The sequence below is a fragment of the Onychostoma macrolepis genome, chromosome 01, assembly GCF_012432095.1.
Source record: "Onychostoma macrolepis isolate SWU-2019 chromosome 01, ASM1243209v1, whole genome shotgun sequence".
Lineage (NCBI taxonomy): Eukaryota > Metazoa > Chordata > Actinopteri > Cypriniformes > Cyprinidae > Onychostoma > Onychostoma macrolepis.
Genome location: NC_081155.1, coordinates 15,880,681 through 15,898,355, shown reverse-complemented (window position 1 = coordinate 15,898,355; position 17,675 = coordinate 15,880,681). Strand labels below are relative to the sequence as shown.

The following is a 17,675-nucleotide window of genomic DNA, read 5'->3' as shown; positions in this document are numbered from 1 at the left end:
GGAGAGAGGGAGAAACACATGATCCATCGAGCTGTCGCTGGTAATCTGACCTTCTCCGAGATCTGTGGGTTTATTTGGAGAAGGGCTGGGTCTCTTAACACTGGGAGGGCTGTCTGAAGAGCCAGACTCGATACTGAAACAGAACAATGGCATTCAAAACTCAAGATCACAGTCTGGATGAAACTGTGTGTTCAATATTACTTTTTGTAATAAAACTGGTACGTCATAACGGGGTCATAGTGGTTATGCACAAAAAGTGATAAACATATATATTACAAATATAATATTATAAATCTGAACTATTTTGCACAGATGCATTGACTGAAAACTAAAATTAACATTCTAATATGCTAACATCCACTAATATTAGCCAATAACCAATATACATGCACACCTCATAGATTTCCGGACGGGCCCAGAGATGAGTTTGACGTAAGATTTGGGGAACCATCCTCTCTGCCCTTGCACCTCCCCAAACCACCACATATCCTGCTGCTCCAGGACGGTGATCACGTCATTCTTGTTAAAGTTTAGGTGATTGTCTTTCTTTGCTCTCCATGGATACAAAGCCTGTGCCTGCAGACCCTCCACCTTTTCACCCTGGAAACAAGACAGACCGCAAGAGTTTTCAAAAATGAAACTAAAAAAAGTTCAGCAGTAATGTAACGATCTTAGCACCTAAACATAACTACCATTTAATGAAATGATGAACAATACTATGATGCTTTTCATATGCAGCAACAAAGTAATAACCTGAAAGAAATAGGCCTTATAGTCCTTAAAGCAATAGTTCATTTGCTAGAAAATTCGCTTAAGATTTTACCCTCAGGCCATCCAAGATGTAGATGAGTTTGTTTCTTCATCTGAACATATTTGGAGAAATTTAGCATCACATCACTTGCTCACCAATCGATCCAGTGAATGGGTGCCGTCAGAATGAGAGACTGAACAGCTAATAAAACATCACAATAAACTAAAAGTGACCCACATGACTCCAGTCCATCAATTAATGTCTTGTGAAACAAAAACTGTAACAAACAAATCCATCAATAAGATGGACTTGTATTTTGGCCAGAAGCAATGGTTTAAAAAGTTTAAAAAGCCTTAATGATAGATTTGTTTATTACAAACAGCTTTTCGCTTCATAAAATGTTAACAGATGGACTGGAGTCATGTGGATTACTTGTGCATCATTGTGATGTTTTTATCAGCTTTGTGGACTCATTTTGGCAGCACCCATTCACTGCAGTGGATCCACTGGTGTGCAAGTGATGTAACGCTAAATTTCTGATATAGAAACAAACTCATCTACATCTTGAATGGTCTGAGACTCTCATTTTCGGGTTTGAATTATTAATTTAAAATGCATGCATGTATTCAATATAAGTTGTTAAAGCTGCAGTCCGTAACTTTTTTTGGTTAAAAATGATCTGAAATTAATATTTGAGAAAGTACATAACCAGCCAGTGTTCAAAACTATCACCTTACTTTAGCCCAATTCACAACGTTTATCTTATAATAATGTTTTCTAATTTGAGAGGTACGGGTAGGTTTTCGCGGGAAATTCGAGCATGGCACTGTGTCATTTCATCACGTCTGTAAACAAAGTTGTTGTTCCGGCTACTAGGCTATCGCATGTGAGGATCCTGCATCCTTTTATAGTCTTTTCTCACAGCAGCTAGAATAATTAACATTCTGATGGTGTATCATTTTGATGGTGGATTGTAATCCAGAAAGGATTATATGTTTATGAAACACATGTGAATGAAATTAAAGTATATTCCAGTTTTAAATGTGCTTCTGATTACAGATAGCCTGGGATTACACAAGATTTGTATTTTAAAGAAAACCAGTTCGAAGGGAGCATAATTTGCTTTTTGGGTTAAAATAATTTCTTAAGAAATTCGAATGGTATGACAATTAGATTACACTGTACAGAAATTGAAATCTACACGTTAATGCACACTATACATAGTGTGTCATAGTCACGCAATGCTGATGTTGTTAACATTAATAATTTGAGAATAAAGTATAACAATAATAATACTTTGCACGGTTTGATGTGATATGAGCTAACCGATCATTACACTTAATCACCATTGGTAGCGAGATTTATGGTAATACTTTTTTCCTTGTTTTTGTTGGTCAAAACAAACGTGGCAGACTTGTTACTTACTTGTTCAGATGGCAATATGCGGTGAAAATTCTTATTTAGGTCACATATTCCAATGCGTAGGCTACAATCTGTGATTGTGAAGTAGGCTACAGTAAATATCCACAACGGTGCGGTGACTGACTGCCACACTTACTCTTCAGAACATTAGATTCATCCGCGCTGAGCCGTGCCGACTCACAACCCCACGCATTAAGATATTTTTCCGCAAACGGCTGCAATTCCAGGTTTTCAAACAGAGATGGCGACAAAGAGGCAAAACTTACGGACTGCAGCTTTAAGAAAATATAAGAAATCTAATGGAAAAACTCCTTAATATGGACAGAGCAGTGTTTTAGAGAGTATATGTACCTGGCCGAGCACAGGTGAGGGTGAGGAGCCGGAAAGCGTGGCTGGGGTGAAAGCAGAGCGCTGTCTGATCTGCCCTCCACTGGGCACTGACAGGGACGGCTGAGTGGGCTGGGTCGGCCATGCATCCCATCCATCATTGTCCTGCTTCTCCACAGCAGAATTAGTTGGCCATCTGAATTAAAGTCACAAGAACATAGAATCTAAAGAGATGCAGATAAACCTGAACTGAAAAAAATTATCTGCAAATGTCTTTGCTAGTAACATTTTTTAATTGGACAAATTACTTACGTAGTGCTGAAATCTGCCCAGTTACTGGATGTTGAGGTTGAGGAAGAGGAGGAGGCGGGGCCTGGAGGGGGAGGGGCAGGGGCTGAGGAGGGCGGGGCTATCGATGCAGACTCTGTGGAGACTGACTGCAAGGGTGTGGCTATGGTTGTTGAAGAAGCAGATGACATATGGGAACCCAATTTAGGGGCAGAACTAGAAGCAGCGCTAGCTCTCAAACTAAGAGGAACTTCAGATTCTGGAATCTTCTCTGCATAATTGGCAGGGAACCAGCCAGTCTTCCCTTTAATCTCTCCTCCTAACCATCCAGGTTCACCTGTCTGAGACTCATCCACCTGAGAGAACAAACAATAATCACAAATAATTGGGTGATAAAGAATCACAGGAAACCACAGCATCTTAATAAACATCAGAGAAACATAAACTGGAATATACAGACCACTGTGACTGTACAGGTGCTGGTCATATAATTAGAATATCATCAAAAAGTTGATTTATTTCACTAATTCCATTCAAAACGTGAAACTTGTATATTATATTCATTACACACAGACTGATATATTTTAAATGTTTATTTCTTTTAATTTTGATGATTATAACTGACAACTAAGGAAAATCCCAAATTCAGTATCTCAGAAAATTAGAATATTACTTAAGACCAATACAAAGAAAGGATTTTTAGAAATCTTGGCCAACTGAAAAGTATGAACATGTACAGCACTCAATACTTAGTTGGGGGCTCCTTTTGCCTGAATTACTGCAGCAATGTGGCGTGGCATGGAGTCGATCAGTCTGTGGCACTGCTCAGGTGTTATGAGAGCCCAGGTTGCTCTGATAGTGGCCTTCAGCTCTTCTGCATTGTTGGGTCTGGCATATCGCATCTTCCTCTTCACAATACCCCATAGATTTTCTATGGGGTTAAGGTCAGGCGAGTTTGCTGGCCAATTAAGAACAGGGATACCATGGTCCTTAAACCAGATACTGGTTGCTTTGGCACTGTGTGCAGGTGCCAAGTCCTGTTGGAAAATGAAATCTGCATCTCCATAAAGTTGGTCAGCAGCAGGAAGCATGAAGTGCTCTAAAACTTCCTGGTATATGGCTGTGTTGACCTTGGACCTCAGAAAACACAGTGGACCAACACCAGCAGATGACATGGCACTCCAAACTAGTGCTGGGCGGTATACCGGTTCATACCGAATACTGGTGTTTATTTTTCTTATGATATGAATTTTTAAAATACCGCAATACCGGTGTTATTTAAATAACGTTCGGAACGCGACACACTGTTTGAGAGGGGTCTCTTTTCACTATTGCATTGTGGCAAGAACACAGCTGTATGTGTTACTAAGCGTGTTCTGAAGCTGTAGAACTAGTAGAACGTGATGACACAGAAGAACTCATCAACAATATCCACCGCGCGCCGCCACCAGCTCCCGCGTCTCACACACACGAGCGTGACTTTAGCACTATATTTAGCAACTTTCAGACCCTTTTAGCAGCTTTTTTTCCATAGAATATACAAACTGACAAACCTAGCGAATGTTTTTGATAAACCTTAGCTATGGTTCGGTTGGAAGATGTCGCCAGTGCTGCCCCGCGAGCGCGAGATCTGACTCCCGGCGCAGTGTCGCATCTCTCTGCATGTTGATTTTATCAGACGATGTCGCGATTATAAATGAGAATGACTCCTGGTTAACATGTATTAATGGGTCGTGTTTAGTCACTATTTAGTGTGGAATTTTTCTACAATATTCGCTCATCATGACAGTAAAATAGGGCATTCTAAGTCAATCTACTGCAGTTTTTCCTCTCTCAATCAGTAGAAAATGTGGTTAACACCCGATCATGCATGGAAAAAAAAAAATACCGGTATAATTTTGAAAAATACTGTGATATACATTTTTGGTCATACCGCCCAGCACTACTCCAAACCATCACTGACTGTGGAAACTTTACACTGGACCTCAAGCAACATGGATTGTGTGCCTCTCCTCTCTTCCTCCAGACTCTGGGACCCTGATTTCCAAAATTTACTTTCATCAGAGAACATAACTTTGGACCACTCAGCAGCAGTCCAGTCCTTTTTGTCTTTAGCCCAGGTGAGACGCTTCTGACGCTGTCTGTTGTTCAAGAGTGGCTCAATGCGACAGCTGAAACCCATGTCTTGCATACGTCTGTGCATAGTGGTTCTTGAAGCACTGACTCCAGCTGCAGTCCACTCTTTGTGAATCTCCCCCACATTTTTGAATGGCTTTTGTTTCACAATCCTCTCCAGGGTGCGGTTATCCCTATTGCTTGTACACTTTTTCTACCACATCTTTTCCTTCCCTTCACCTCTCTATTAATGTGCTTGGACACAGAGCTCTGTGAACAGCCAGCCTCTTTTGCAATGACCTTTTGTGTCTTGCCCTCCTTGTGTAACGTGTCAATGGTCGTCTTTTGGACAACTGTCAAGTCAGCAGTCTTCCCCATGATTGTGTAGCCTACAGAACTAGACTGAGAGACCATTTAAAGGCCTTTGCAGGTGTTTTGAGTTAATTAGCTGATTAGAGTGTGGCACCAGGTGTCTTCAATATTGAACCTTTTCACAATATTCTAATTTTCTGAGATACTGAATTTGGAATTTTCAGATATCAGAGCAACCTGGGCTCTCATAACACCTGAGCAGTGCCACAGACCGATCGACTCCATGCCACGCCACATTGCTGCAGTAATTCAGGCAAAAGGAGCCCCAACTAAGTATTGAGTGCTGTACATGCTCATACTTTTCATGTTCATACTTTTCAGTTGGCCAAGATTGCTAAAAATCCTTTCTTTGTATTGATCTTAAGTAATATTCTAATTTTCTGAGATACTGAATTTGGGATTTTCCTTAGTTGTCAGTTATAATCATCAAAATTAAAAGAAATAAACATTTGAAATATATCAGTCTGTGTGTAATGAATGAATATAATATACAAGTTTCACTTTTTGAATGGAATTAGTGAAATAAATCAACTTTTTGATGATATTCTAATTATATGACCAGCACCTGTATATGATGAAACAAAGGACTCATTTAATTGATTTAATACAGGAAATGGATTAAAGGGTCATGGCATCCCAGAGGCATCATCCCTGAGTGATCTAATGGCAAACACAGCAAAGCCTCTGAAATCTTGGAAAAAACTCAACAACAGACATAGACATGTAGCCACATATTATGATCTCTGTACAGGGTCTGTTTCAGCTCAGTGACAGCTGAACACAACAGAGAACATTAAAGACAAACTAGAAATGAATAAAAGTGCACAAGGATCAGAAACCTCGACTTACCCACTCTCCCTTCACCTTCAGGCAGAGAGAGCAAAGGGAGCATAGAGGCAGGGTCAGAGGTCAGCAAATGTATAAACTAGCAGAACACATTCTCTCTCACACAAAGCAAAGACAAATCGCACACTCTCTGGCAAGCACACATCAGAACTATGGCCGTTGATTTAAAGTGTTAACTTGGTGCAGTTAATCTTCAAACAAATAACATGTTAAAATTATTAAAGCATTTAACACACCCGCCCTGGCACAGACCGAGACGTCATCATATATTATTACATTCAATATATTTCTTTCTAAAGCTACTTTTGTAATGTCTAATAATGCTTTTCTCATTTAACACAATAATGACTATATCTTTGGGGGTAATTTCTCAACCACAATTGATCTGTGATTCATTTGCGATTTATTACATTAATTAATCAGCACATCATATAATTAACCTACTTTAAACCTTTAATGGCAGCCTAATCTGAAAATAAAAGCACACACTGTAGAGCTGAAACTATTCCTTAGTATAATAGTAAACAATAGGGTAATTATATGCAAAATGCAATAATAATAATAAAAACAAAATTAAATAATTGTGGATAACTATTGCTTTAAATCTTCTATAAACACTACCTTTCAAAACTGTGGGTTGGTAAGATTTGTAATTTTTTTTTTTTTTTTTAAGTAGTAATTTACACACACCAAGACACCAAAACAGCAATATTGTCAAGTATTATTACATTTTACATGAACTGTTTTCCATTTTAATATTTTTTTAATGTAATTTATTTCTGTCATGGCAAAGCTAGATTTCAGCATCATTACTCTAGTCTTCAGTGTCACATGATCCTTCAGAAATCATTTTAATATGCCGATTTGCTGCTCAAGAATGTTAAAAATCGCTTACCATCACTATATCTCCAGGATGGATGGTGATTTCATCATGACTGCGGGCCTCAAAGGGATACAGTGCTCTATAGTAGACCACCTTTACTTTCTCCTGATTAAAGCCAGTCACTGGAATCTTATCTATATCAGAAACACAGAAAAGTTATATTGAGTTATGCCATTTAGGGTGAGCTTAACATGTCTCAATATGAATAAACAACCAAAAAGCAGCTGCAAAACAATCCAATGCATGTCTGTCTGGTTCAACAAGCATCTTTGTCTCACCTGCCATAGACCAGGGGGACTGAGCCTGTAGTTTTCCCGATTGCGGATGCTGTGTGAAGAGTTTGGAGAGGTTTTCCTGTACTTCGGCTCTGCTGTGGTTCTCCTCTTCACTCACTTGGCTTATCCAAGCCTGAGACGGAGGAGGAGTGGGAGCTTTACCCAGTCCATCATCTCTCCATGCAGGAGACACGCCATCTTCTGTCCCTGACAACCTGAGGGAAAGTGAGGGACAAAATGAATGCCTGTTAAAAAAGTCAAATAATTAGTTTTTTCTGCAAAGAATAGCCATGGAAGGATATAAAATACCTAGACTCTTGTAATTCTGTGGACTTCCTGTCATGCGACGGCTGGGTGATGTCAGCCTCCAGCTCCTTTTGTTTCTGCCTCTGTTGTTTGTTGTGGATTTCTCTCAGCTCCTGCAATGCATGATGGGATATTGGAGGACAGGTAAGGGGGAGTATAGGGGGCAACGGGGCTCTGTTTGCGCTCTTTCTCACACTCAGACACGTTTACAGCTGTGCCCTGCAAGTGCTGTCCGGACAATCTGTTCGAAGTCTCAGTCACATAGTCTCTATTTATTTCTATAAGGGAATCATATTTCTAACTATAGCTTATAGGTGATCATCTTAAAATATTGAAAAGATTCGATCATCTTTTCCAGACTATTTGATACTCTCTGCTATCTCTAAGCATTTTCATTTTTTAAAATAGAAAATGTAAAAACAGTACACAGCATATACACTTTGTGTGCTTGACTGTATGATTCATGTAATCATTTATTATGTTCATAAATGACTGGCAAATGACTCACTAATGAAACAATTGACTGACAACAAACTCAACGCATTTATATTTCAATACGGTGTGCGTAAATCGTACACTTGCATGGTACATTGTGCAAACTGCATAGCGATTGTGTTCATGATGGCAGGCTGCAATGCCTGCTGGGTAATGTCACACGAACCACAGAAGTTACAAGAGAGGAAACAACAGACTGTTTTAGCAGACCAATGAAAGCACTGCTGCTTATGTAATGCCTGACCATTCCACCAATAAGCAAGCTCTTTGGGAAAAACAATTAGGATACGGTAAGGGAGTCAGTATTTTTATTTATTTTGTTGTAGATATTAAACTGACAGATCTAGTCTGGAATCTCTTATTGAAGCGACATTTCTGTTCAATGTTGAATGCCACATAAGCACAATTGACACATCGAATTATACAATCAAGAAAGATCACTGCAAGCGGTTTGGTAACAGACAGACTATGGAAAGACAGAGAGAGTTAGCCATTCAATTGTAAAACACACATATATACACACCAAACCAGTGTAAAAGAGTGTGAGTGTTTAGATTTCATGAACCAGACATGCACTTTTTAATGCATTTGTAAATCCACACATTGAAAAATGTAATGTTTGCTTCTGTTAGCAACTTCACTGACAATTTATTTCTTCTTTCTTTTTAAATGTATTTTTTGCTGGGAAAGCCTGTATAGAATTTCCTTGATCACACGAAGATTAATGTAACTAAACGACATGAACCTATAAAATTATTAAAAAATTAAAAATGTTAACCAAAACTATTTAGATTGTATCCACTGCTACATATTTGTAATTCTCTGTAGAATGTTTGAATTCCAAAATGAACTGTTCATTATCCAACTAACCAACTAACTAAATAAATGCTAAAATCCTAGCCAATGGAACGAAAGACTGCATTATAAGATCACTGCATTGCAATGTCTCAAACTGGTGTAAAGGAATTTACAGCTACCTACTCTATTTTAAAAACTGAAAGTCCAGAAACTGCTCAATATATATATATATTCATGCATAAGATTTTGGAATTAAAGGGACAGTTCACCCAAAAATGAAAATTCTGTCATTAATTACTCACCGTCATGTCGTTCCAAACCCGTAAGTAGTGTTGTCAAAAGTACCGACTACAGTACCAGTCGGTACTAAAATTTTTTAAATCTCCATTTCCTGCTAACATTTGAGCGCTGTTGAGCCGATTCTTAAACACTGCTGATTGGCCACTGTTCACGCGGTCAGCATATATGACTGTGATTGGCTACAATGATCATCACTTCACGCTCTTTACCTAGTGCTCACACAGAAGCGTTTGAAAGCCCTAATATATCTGCACACACATGGATCTGCTTACAGATGCGACTTTCAAACACCTCCATGAAGAGCGCTCAAATGTTAGAGGGAAATGGATACTGAGATATGTCGTTTTTCCCACCGTGTTTGATATTAAAATTAGTGCGACACACTTTGCAAAAGGCATGGACGTTGTTTACATGGCTTCGAGACAAGAAATTAAATTCTTCCGTCCAGCTGTTGTTAAATTTACACGAATATTTTTCTCCGCCGGAGCACCACCTGACTCTTCTCCTTCCATTCTACCACTGATTCAACTTCCCGCATCTACTACTCGCACAGAAATCTACAGCGCAACTAGGTTGTAGGTTGCCAGGTTGAGGTCACAAATGGTTTGAAATTTGTGTATTGTGTCAATTGTGTGGGTGATGTGTTTCATAAAAGATCTGGCAACTGTACAACCTTGGAATAAAATATTGATGTGATTATTCATATAACTAGATTTGGACAATACAAATTACGTGAGTTTCCTGGGAGAAATAACAAAATGGGAGGGGGGCGGGAGATGGGTGTGAAATACGGGAGACTCCCGGGAAAAGCGGGAGTGTTGACGGGTATGGTACCGACTGGTACTGAAGTCTGTACTTTTGACAACACTAACACTAAGACCTTCGTTCATCTCCATCTATGCAGGTTCAGAGAGCTCTTGCATTTCATCAAAAATATCAAAATTTGTGTTCCGAAGATGAACAAAGATCTTACAGGTTTGGAACGTCATGAGGGTGAGTAATTAATAACAGAATTGTCATTTTTGGGTGAACCTTTAACTGACGCATGTCTCGAGGGGGGAAAAAAAGCAGCACGATCAACCTTGTGTGCAATTATGATGATCTGCCTCAGATCAGTGAACAAAAAGGCTTAGCTTTCTACCAATAAGTGAAGGTTTAGAATAGCTACAGCGCTGCCTTTGATGGGTTTCTCAAAGGGAGCTGGAGGAGGTGCAGTGAGACACATGAGCAGGGGACGTGGTGTAGGGTGAAATCAAAGGTCAGGGGGGAGAGGGAGGGATGACCTGGAAGTAGAAGTGTATATGCTTCAAACAGGCCAGCAGTGCTGCGAGACAGTCCAACAGCACCTCGTCCACAGAGCTCCCTGACTGCAAGAGACACAGAGCCACCCATATGGTGACGGGTCAAAGGTCACACCACCATCATCGTTATCATCATCATTGTGTTTGCATCTGTTCTGACGTGTACTCAGCTCTACACAATGCAGAGTCTCTTAAGTTTACTTATCTAAAGTTTAGAGCGAGAAACAAACGGACCAGACACGACATCTGAACCAAAGCAGAGCAGTGAATATGGAGTCAATTTAATGCCGCATATATATGCAAAAGAATATAAAGTTTTGCAAAAGAAAATAAGTTTTGCAAAGAAAAATAAAGAATTGTAAAATAGATAAATAAAACAGAGCAAAAGCAATGATTTTGCAATACATATTTTCCATGGCCATATCTACTAATTTATTTGCAATGCAGCTTTTATTTTGCGTTTCAGTCAAGTTTGAGCTTGCGATACCGTTTTCCCTTTGAGCTTCACGTTTCTGCGCGTCTCACTTTGTGGCGCTGTTTTGACATGGGGGTGGAGTCAGGGGAAGGGGGGCGTGTCCAACAGGCCTGGGCATGCCTCCCTGGAAGTGACGTCATCGGCCCGAGACGCAGATCACAGCTGATCCAGGCACCGTCATTGAGCAGAGGCATGCGGGCGGATCGTTTCCTTTTATTCACTTGCTTTAAAACATGCATGTTTTCATTTTATTAACAAATCTATATGTGTATTAGCAGCGTTTGCTCAAGTTAAAGAAGTTGTTAATATGAACATCTGCTGTTTATTTCTCTCAATGTGTGCACACTTTTATAGCATTAAAATGTGTATTGTTTCATCTGGTTAACTAAATGTGCATTAATAGTGCTTGTTTAAAATCTCTTAACCTGTGCACAGCGCTCTTTGTTTACATTAGTTCAGAGTTACTGCTAGTTTTAATGTAAAAGAATGCAATTAACTTCATAAACTATACATCATTAAAAGGTCTAAGACTCAAGCTTCATATCCATCTCGACTTCGTTTTCATTTACATAACTCCTGGCATAAATTAAGAAATGACTGGCACTGGAAGTTAAAAAAAAAAAATGAAGCTTGAGTCTTTTGGTTTAAATTTCCGTGGCCACGATATATTAATGGGTAAACAAACCAGCGTGACCATAGCAACCTGGGATTATCAGAGATGTATTTATTAATAATTTATTTTTAATTAAGAAATTATACAAAAAAATACATTATTAAATTATTATATTAACACCACCACGGGTAATTTTACCCATGGCTGTTTTTCAAATAGGCTACATAATATATTTTCAATTAAAAATATCCAAGTCTTACAGTCATTGACTTTTACTAAAATTGTGTTATTTACAATCCCCTGTTTATTGTTAAAAAATTGTTTAGATAAAACCAGAACAAAAATGGGGCATTTATACCTATAAGCGCCATCAGGACAAATTTACGATAATTCCTGACATCACGCTCAAATGAAGATGTTTTAGATGTTTATTCCTCTACTCATAAATGTTCAAACTTTGGATTAAATATTAATTTGTGTTTGCAATTTTTATCGCTTATGGTTCGCTACTGTGTTGCTTATTTATTCCTGAAAAAAAATCTGAATTATGATGTAATGAATAAAACAATTTTTATGATTACCCCAAGTTTATTGGTGTTGTTCTCTTATTCAAATGATAAATTATATAACTAAACAAATTAATTAATTAGGTGAAACCGTGCACTTGAATTTGTCATTGTACATCCTTTGCAATGTGGTGAATTAGTATTGCTTATAATAGTCTATTTATGGTGTTTTAGTCATTTAAATAACATGGGTTATCTTGAAACATTTTATTAGCTATAATATTACAACACCCAAATATGTATTTATTTCCTCGTAATTCTCGTTGTCATTGCAGGCTGGTTTATATTCATCATTAAGAAAAGTGATTAGTGTAACCTGCTTAAAAATAGCTGTGAACTTAAAACAACAGGACAAAAACATAGCTGATGACTAAAAACAATAATTTTATGACTCTAGACATTGTGAAGACAGTGGCATAATACAGTGACAAACTACGTTTTTAGCCATATCAAAACAGTAGTCATGGCATGGGTAAATTTGACCCACTGGCGCTTTTAGGTATACAGCGACCTCTGGTGGTTGAAGTGTTAACCATAGGCTACGTACTGGACTGTATCGCGATGTAGACAACATTCGAATTAAGTTTATTATGAATAAATGTTACATAAAGTATAATAAAATAGGCCGACAAGAAAACATTTTTATCCATCCCACAAGTCTTGTAAGTCCATGTATTTTATTAGTATTGGTAATATTTTTATATTCGTTGTTATGTATTTGATTTATTTTCCCTTCATTTCGATCTCTTAACGTTCAGGGCTGTATAATAATAATAATAATAGCAATAATAATAGCCTAATATACACATATATTACATAAAAAGACACGATCAACGGACTGTGGGATGGATAAATATATTTGATCAGTCTCTGATAATCCCAGGTTACTATGGTCACGCGGGTTTGTTTATGCATGATTAAACTCATGGCCACGACATACAGTATTATCACGTTCCCACGACTTAATATCTTGTGGCCACGACAAAACTAAACCAAAAATACTTTTTCATCTTTTTTTAAACTTCCAGTGCCAGTCATTTCTTAATTTATGCCAGGAGTTATGTAAATGAAAAACGAAGTCGAGATGGATATGAAGCTTGAGTCTTAGACCTTTTTAATGATGTATAGTTTGTGAAGTTAATTGCATTCTTTTACATTAAAACTAGCAGTAACTCTGAACTAATGTAAACAAAGAGCGCTGTGCACAGGTTAAGAGATTTTAAACAAGCACTATTAATGCACATTTAGTTAACCAGATGAAACAATACACATTTTAATGCTATAAAAGTGTGCACACATTGAGAGAAATAAACAGCAGATGTTCATATTAACAACTTCTTTAACTTGAGCAAACGCTGCTAATACACGTATAGATTTGTTAATAAAATGAAAACATGCATGTTTTAAAGCAAGTGAATAAAAGGAAACGATCCACCCGCATGCCTCTGCTCAATGACGGTGCCTGGATCAGCTGTGATCTGCGTCTCGGGCCGATGACGTCACTTCCAGGGAGGCATGCCCAGGCCTGTTGGACACGCCCCCCTCCCCCTGACTCCACCCCCATGTCAAAACAGCGCCACAAAGTGAGACGCGCAGAAACGTGAAGCACAAAGGGAAAACGGTATCGCAAGCTCAAACTTGACTGAAACGCAAAATAAAAGCTGCATTGCAAATAAATTAGTAGATATGGCCATGGAAAATATGTATTGCAAAATCATTGCTTTTGCTCTGTTTTATTTATCTATTTTACAATTCTTTATTTTTATTTGCAAAACTTATTTTCTTTTGCAAAACTTTATTTTCTTTTGCATATATATGCGGCATTAAATTGACTCCATAAGTGAAGCCTTTGCTCTGTTAATTAGTGCGAGCTACAGGCTTGTAAAAAAACAATCTCCAAAATTATTACTTCAGGAATATTATTCATCAGGGCTCAACAATAAAGATGGACCCATGTCACAGGGTCAGTATGAGAGACTTAAATTCTGCTGTCATCATGACAACTAGCACACAGTCCCACCAGGATTCCACTTGACTGATTGACAAAAGACTGATTTTGTAATTTCCAGAATTTTGATTATACTTTATATAATTATGACTATAACGACACTTATTAAATATTCTAAATTCCGCCAAGAACAGTGTGTGATTTTTCTTTTTTTGTTTCATTAACAGTAATGTCACAGACAGCAGCAGGTACATTAGGCTGCTGTAACTTTAAGACCTAATGCACATACCCACATGATGATAAACATCCGATTTTCTCCCAACTATTTATGTTCACTAAACTGACATGAATACTTTGTAAGACGGGCATTTTGACATCACTTTGTGTGTATTTGACCATCCAAGCATGTGACAGACTTCTGCATGCGTGCTTTAAGTATGTGTCAGTGCACAAGTACAGCATTGAGTTATACTTTGCGGCTTAATGCGCTTAACAACTTTTTTAAACATCAAGTACACCCCATCCTTTATTTTCTCATTCATACATGTTTCTTTATCACACCAATGTGTCAATAACTGTAAGTAGTACTGGGATTATATTGCAGAATCGCTAAAAACCCAGAAGGAAACGGTTTTCCAATGGACAAAGCCCAGCAATCAACAACAACAAATGTATTTATAAATACATTTATGCCATTTTTAGTTTAAAACAAACTTTCCAAATCAACTGATTATTTTATTTATTAATTATTATTTACTCCTTATTACTATTAGGTGTTTTGTAGTATTTTAATTTTGGTCATTCTTAATAAAAATGTGACAATGGCATGTAAAAATCTGAGCAGATAAAAAAATCCTTATTGTAGAGCCCTGTTGATGCCTTAGTAAAGGGAAGTAGTCAAGACAAGACACAACTGGAAGTGTGCTACTCTAAGTCCCCTCATACAGGGCAACAGAGAGCACAGTGCTGTGAGTAGAGGGTAATACTTTGGTGGTAGTTTTCTGGGGGTTAACAGCATTATCAGGTTGTCTACCTGTCGCCCCCTCTGCTCTTCAACAAGTAGCTCCGATTGCAGGTTCTCCATCCTAGCAGCGTGGGTCTGATAGAACAGCCCCAAGGACTGTACCACCACAAAGGGTAAAGCGGGGTGAAGCATGGTCAAGTCAGAACAAAGAAGGCCAGCCAAGCCATATAAACACGGTGGAGGTAAGGGTTGAGAGGGAGTCAGCCAGGATGAACGGAGGATGAAGGGCAGGGTGACAAGAGTGAGCAGCAGGCAGATACAGTGAGAGAGGAACAAGAGATTGTGTGATGCTGTGAAAATGCTTCTACTTTATCACACACGGTCTTTCTCTTATTCTGAAGGTACATTAAGACAAAATTAACAGTGTTCTGTTGGTTTTATTAAATACACTGGGTGGAAGCTCAATGATGCTTCAAAATGCACTCTCTCTTACTTCCTCTTTCATTCGCACAAACACAGAGGGTCCAAAATCAACATTTTGCCCCAACTGTCAATGATGAGTGACTTGAGCAAATTTACAGGCCACAATTTTTTCTTACTGGCCACGAAACAGCTATATATGATAAGTTGCTTGCTGTAAGTATTTAGATGATATTTAAAATGTTTTTTTTTTTTTTCCCCAATACAAGGTTATTTGAATCACTTGCATCACAATTACTGAAAATTCATTTCTATAATGTATTGTCATAGCTCTAACAAACTGGTGAGTTATTCAATTTCATTTATTCACCAAAGCCAATTTTTACTTGCATTTTGCACAAATGTTAATTTTGCACCCTGCACTCACACAATGCAAAACATAAAAGTACAAAAATGCCAAGTATAACTAAAACAAATAACACTACTTAAAAGAAAATGATCTATCTGTTTGTGTAAGTGTGTGTGTGTTTAGGTCTTTCAGGGCTTCAGTACCTTCAGTTGTGTGTTGAAGGAGTCTATCTCCAATAGTTTGGAACGAGTCTCCTTCTCCACAGCGTCCAGCTGTTCTCTCAGCTGCTGTTTGGTGGATTCCTTCATTTCAATGGCCCTCTGAAGACTGGACAGAGAGTCTCCTACAATTAAAAATAAATCTAATTTATTTTTCACTCCTCTACACCAATATAAACAGAAGGAAGTTTTAATCATCAATATGGTCACTAAAACTGCACTTGTAACAACAGTTCAGAATAAACAGGAATACCGTTCAAATAATGCTTAGTTCACCAATTTGATTATATAAGTTCTTGACTGTTTTCTTGCCTCTGCGACCTTGTGTTTGTGTTCAGATAGCTCAACTGTCATTTGTAAATGTTCCTGCCGTACCAGATGTGACCAGTCAGGAACTCCTTTTACAGATTACAGTGATTAAAGATCACTGTTTGTTTTAAGTGTTACAAATGTTTTATATAGCCACGTTGAGGGCGAGAACTCTGAACACACCTTGATTTGAGTCTACTGAATTTCAACCGGTTTGCAAAACAAAGACTTGTTGGGCTGATCATCAATTTTAATCCCAGCAATTTTACAGTAACTTTGACAAACTTTGAAATAAAAATGGCAGAAGACAGACCCCCACATGCCACCACCAAACAAGCTAATTGTATTTTTTCCTGAGTCTGTGAACTCCAACAATATTTAGTTTTTATGATATATAACACAGACAAAGACACAAGTACCACACTAAGTACTAATGGAAGCTGTTTACCTCTTTAATTAGGTAACCACATAAGATGAGTAGATGCCAGCTAAACTGTTTAATTTATGCTATTGTCACTTTGGATCATGAATACTTCACAAACACACAACAGCACTCAGAGAAAGGCATATTAAACTGTGTGACAGAAGCAGAAAAGATGCAAAGTATACTTAAGTTAGGCTGAATTTGCTGGCGAACATCAAAGTTCAGAGTCTGGAATACACTTTCATTCTAGCCAAATTCCAACATGAAAATGGACTCTGGTTTGCACCAAAATGTCTAGCGTGATACTATCTAACCAGATCTTTAAAGCAGTGTCGAGGGAAAGTGTTCTTACTGTGCAGACTGTTCTGCTGAACCTGCTTCAGCTGGTCATTCAGACACTGTTTGTCAGGAATCAACCGACTCAACCACTGCTGAGACTCCTGATGGAGACAAAAGAGAGAGAAAACACATGAAATATTCTGCTTACTTTAAACAGAGAGCAACATAAAACTGATATCTTACTGTGTATAAATTGTAGAGGAACAGGATATGCATAGTCTAAAACACTTGTCTCTGTCTGGGAGGGGTTTAAACTCCCTCTTCTCTTCCACACACACAAAAAAACAAACTCTCCCAAACTGGAGAGTAGAGACTAATTCAAATGAGACCAATGCTGAAAGGATGCTGATGATGCCTCTGTAAGGCGAGTGAGAAGAAAGAAGAGAGAAATGAGGATGGAGAGCAGGGAAGACGTGCACACCTGCAGCTGTTGTTGCAGGCTGGTGATCTCAGCAATGCGGATCTCTCGCGTCTTATTGGTGCTCTCGATCTCGTGCCTCTGAGCTGAGAGACGGAAACGGATGTCCTGCAGTTTACCCTCCAACTGTGACTTCTTATCATTCTAGAGAAG

At 38.3% G+C, this 17,675-nt stretch overlaps 1 protein-coding gene across 2 annotated transcripts in view; it reads right to left on the bottom strand.

The window, feature by feature from the left end:
* itsn1 (intersectin 1 (SH3 domain protein)) overlaps positions 1 to 17,675 on the bottom strand; it is a 55,799-nt gene that overhangs the window by 13,926 nt on the left and 24,198 nt on the right. The window contains exons 14-25 of one of the 2 annotated variants that reach the window (XM_058784737.1): positions 17,526 to 17,666; positions 17,118 to 17,205; positions 16,018 to 16,157; positions 10,462 to 10,545; positions 7,589 to 7,698; positions 7,283 to 7,494; positions 7,017 to 7,138; positions 6,125 to 6,139; positions 2,813 to 3,144; positions 2,525 to 2,696; positions 395 to 600; positions 51 to 133 (exon numbers count right to left, since the gene is read on the bottom strand). In XM_058784737.1, the coding sequence (XP_058640720.1) occupies positions 51 to 133; positions 395 to 600; positions 2,525 to 2,696; positions 2,813 to 3,144; positions 6,125 to 6,139; positions 7,017 to 7,138; positions 7,283 to 7,494; positions 7,589 to 7,698; positions 10,462 to 10,545; positions 16,018 to 16,157; positions 17,118 to 17,205; positions 17,526 to 17,666 (1,705 nt within the window). The remainder of the gene's footprint in view (positions 1 to 50; positions 134 to 394; positions 601 to 2,524; positions 2,697 to 2,812; positions 3,145 to 6,124; positions 6,140 to 7,016; positions 7,139 to 7,282; positions 7,495 to 7,588; positions 7,699 to 10,461; positions 10,546 to 16,017; positions 16,158 to 17,117; positions 17,206 to 17,525; positions 17,667 to 17,675) is intronic. The other variant, XM_058784745.1, reaches the window with a different exon arrangement.